At 59.0% G+C, this 2,725-nt stretch overlaps 1 protein-coding gene across 1 annotated transcript in view; it reads right to left on the bottom strand.

Moving 5' to 3' along the window:
• Positions 1–429: 429 nt before the first annotated feature.
• The window catches only part of PBX4 (PBX homeobox 4), a 61,564-nt gene continuing 59,268 nt past the window's right edge, over positions 430–2,725 (bottom strand). Inside the window, exons 7-8 of the mRNA XM_017852707.1 lie at positions 2,401–2,507; positions 430–832 (exon numbers count right to left, since the gene is read on the bottom strand). Coding sequence (XP_017708196.1) covers positions 740–832; positions 2,401–2,507 — 200 coding nt within the window. The 3' untranslated portion in view covers positions 430–739. The remainder of the gene's footprint in view (positions 833–2,400; positions 2,508–2,725) is intronic.

The following is a 2,725-nucleotide window of genomic DNA, read 5'->3' as shown; positions in this document are numbered from 1 at the left end:
TACTTGGGAGGCTGAGGCGGGAGAATTGCTTGAACCTGGGAGGCAGAGGTTGTGGTGAGCCGAGATGACACCACTGCACTCCAGCATGGGTGACAGAGCAAGAATCTGTCTCAAAAAAAAAAATTCTGAAAGCAGAATTTTTTTTTGTAGAGACGAGGTCTCACTACATTGCCCAGACTGGTCTCAAACTCCTGTGCTCAAGCATTCCTCCTACCTCAACCTCTCAAAGTGCTGGGATTACAGGCATGAGCCACTGCGCCCAGTCAGGACATTTTAAAATCAGAACAGAATGATACGATTCCACAGAAGATAGTGTTGGGAGTTGGTGCCTGAGCGGCGCAGATGAGTGACAGAATCACAGCACACATGACACTGCAGCTGTGACCGGTGTCAACTACCACCCAAAACAAATCTGGTGAACAGACATCAGAATTAAAATAAGTCAAAAATTTTAACGGGAAAATCTGTGCCAAGTCCTAGAACAGACAATTCGTAGCGTTACGATAAAATTACTATCAAAAAAACAAACTGAGGTGGGAGAATGAGTAGCGTTTCAGGCCATCTGGAGTCCCAGCAGACACATGAGCCAGCGCCATGGGCCCGGCTGAGGAGGAGGGGCTCATGGGCACCACCACCCATCTGGGTTTTCTGAGGTCATTGGCGGCACTTTCAGTAACAACGCAAGGGCTGGCAATACATGGCAGCTCACGCGGTGCTCTTTCCTGCTTATCCCCAAAACTTAATCAGACACACTGGAGTTGATGCTGCCAGGGTCTCCAGCAGGTGACGCAGTTGCAGGTTGGGGGGTGGACCGCTGCCAGCTACCCTGGGTCTGAAATGACAGAGATCGAGCATCAGAGGGGTGGCCGTGAGACTGGTGACTACCCAGCTCTCGTGCCACAGGCGGAGCCTCCGGGGTCCCTGGGAAAGCTTGAAAAAGATCCACAGATGACCTCCAACCCAGTGGAGGAGGGAAGGGATGGAGGGGTCAGCCCTGGGTCACAGCTGGCCTTGCCACCTGATATGGGACATGGACGAGCTTCCCTGGCAGGAAAACTGGCCTCTAGTGGCTTCCCTGGGGCTTGGGCAAAGGACTGACTGGCATCGGGTACAGCAAGGGCTCCTGCCCGGTGAGGGGCAGGGAGACAAGGTCAGGCCTGGAGCCCATGGCGACGCCTGGAGTGTCATGGTGAGACTCGGTAGGAAAAAGGGGTTCTGAAACCTGGCCCAACACTGGTCTGACTGGGCAGCAAGGAGGACAGGAGGCATCCACTTGTCATGAGGGGTGGGAGCTCTGTTTGCAGTGCAGAGATGGCGTCAGGTCCAAGGGTGCTAAGACGTTTGTCCACAGGACCCACCCCCACTATGGTGGGCACCGTACAGGCTAAGGAAGTGGCTGGGACTGCTCTGCCCATGAGTGTGGGAGCACCACCCGGGGGGCACTCTGCACTGGGGTGGATGCACAGCTGCTGGCGTGTAGTCAGGTCCCAGGGGTGCAAAGGGCAAGGTGAGGCCCCTCGCGTGTGTCCCTGGCTGGGGGCTGCATGGTGATGGGGGGCAGCTGCCACAGCAGGGCAGTGTGGGACGTGAGCTTCCCAGGACGAGGCGGGACCCCACAGATGGCACAAGGGGCATCTGTTCTCTGAGCCCCTGGGAGAGAGTGGTGAGTTGGGAGGGGCACTCGGCTCTGCAGGGCCCTGGCACACGCTGCACAGCCTTGCGCCTGTGCTGGGCATGTCACACCTGGGCCTCCGCAGTGTCTTCAAGACGGTCCCCACTTGTGGCCTCCCCTGCCGCTGGGGTCAGGCCCCTGTGGCCACCAAGGGGGAGTGGGAGGCCATGGGGCCTCGGTGGGGTGGGTGTGTCAGCTGCCTCAGACCCCTGGCTCCTTTTCTTCACGGTCGCCAAAACGAATCCTCACTGTGGTCAAGCAGGGTGCCCTCAGTTCCCCATCAGAGCAGCAGGAGAGGAGGTGCTGGCACAAGACCTGACTTCCTGGCCAAGCTGCGGCACTGAGGGCACCAGGTCTGAGCCCAAGGGAAGGTCCTGTCTCTCCTCTGCTTGCTGCCTGCCCCTCCCTCTTGAGGGAAGGACACCATGTCCTTCCACACTCCTTTAGGAGGCGCCCTTCCCTCCACAGCCACAGCCCTCATCTTGGGGCTCATTCCCACTGACTGTTCCCAGCGGCTGCAGTGGTGACAGGTGGAGGTGGGGGAGGGCACAGTCATTACAGAGTGGGGCCCTGCAGAGCTGTGCCCCAGTGGTGGCCACACAGCATGGCCTGTGTGACTGCTGGGACCTTTGGGGGAGCTGCCCCAAGGCTGAGGGCTGACTGACAAGACGGCCTTTCTGAGGACCTGCCACCTACCTGGGCGCTGTGGGATGGTGCCTGAGACTCACCTGGGACTGCAGGCAGCCTCCCCCAGGAGGAGGCTGGAGAGAGGTCAGCGTCCGCAGGGTGAGGAAGGCCTCCCCAGCACTGGGGAGCGGGAAGGGTCCAGAGGAACCTGGAAGAGGTGGGAGCTGGGGTGGGCACAGTCGTGGCACCTCCTTGGGTGGGACCCGCCCAGCCCCTCAGCCGACAGGAGGCCTCGAATGTGGCTCCTGCTCCTCCTCAGCATCTGGCCTCTGCTCCTCAGCCCCCCACACCAGGGAGGCCAGTGGGGTCCTCCCCACCACACTACTAATGTCCTTTCCTGTCTTGTTTTTTTTTTTTTTTTTTTTT

The sequence above is a fragment of the Rhinopithecus bieti genome, unplaced genomic scaffold (genome assembly GCF_001698545.2).
Source record: "Rhinopithecus bieti isolate Rb0 unplaced genomic scaffold, ASM169854v2 scaffold_34968, whole genome shotgun sequence".
NCBI lineage: Eukaryota > Metazoa > Chordata > Mammalia > Primates > Cercopithecidae > Rhinopithecus > Rhinopithecus bieti.
The sequence above is the reverse complement of the archived record's forward strand: the minus strand, read 5'-3'. Positions and strand labels throughout refer to the sequence as shown.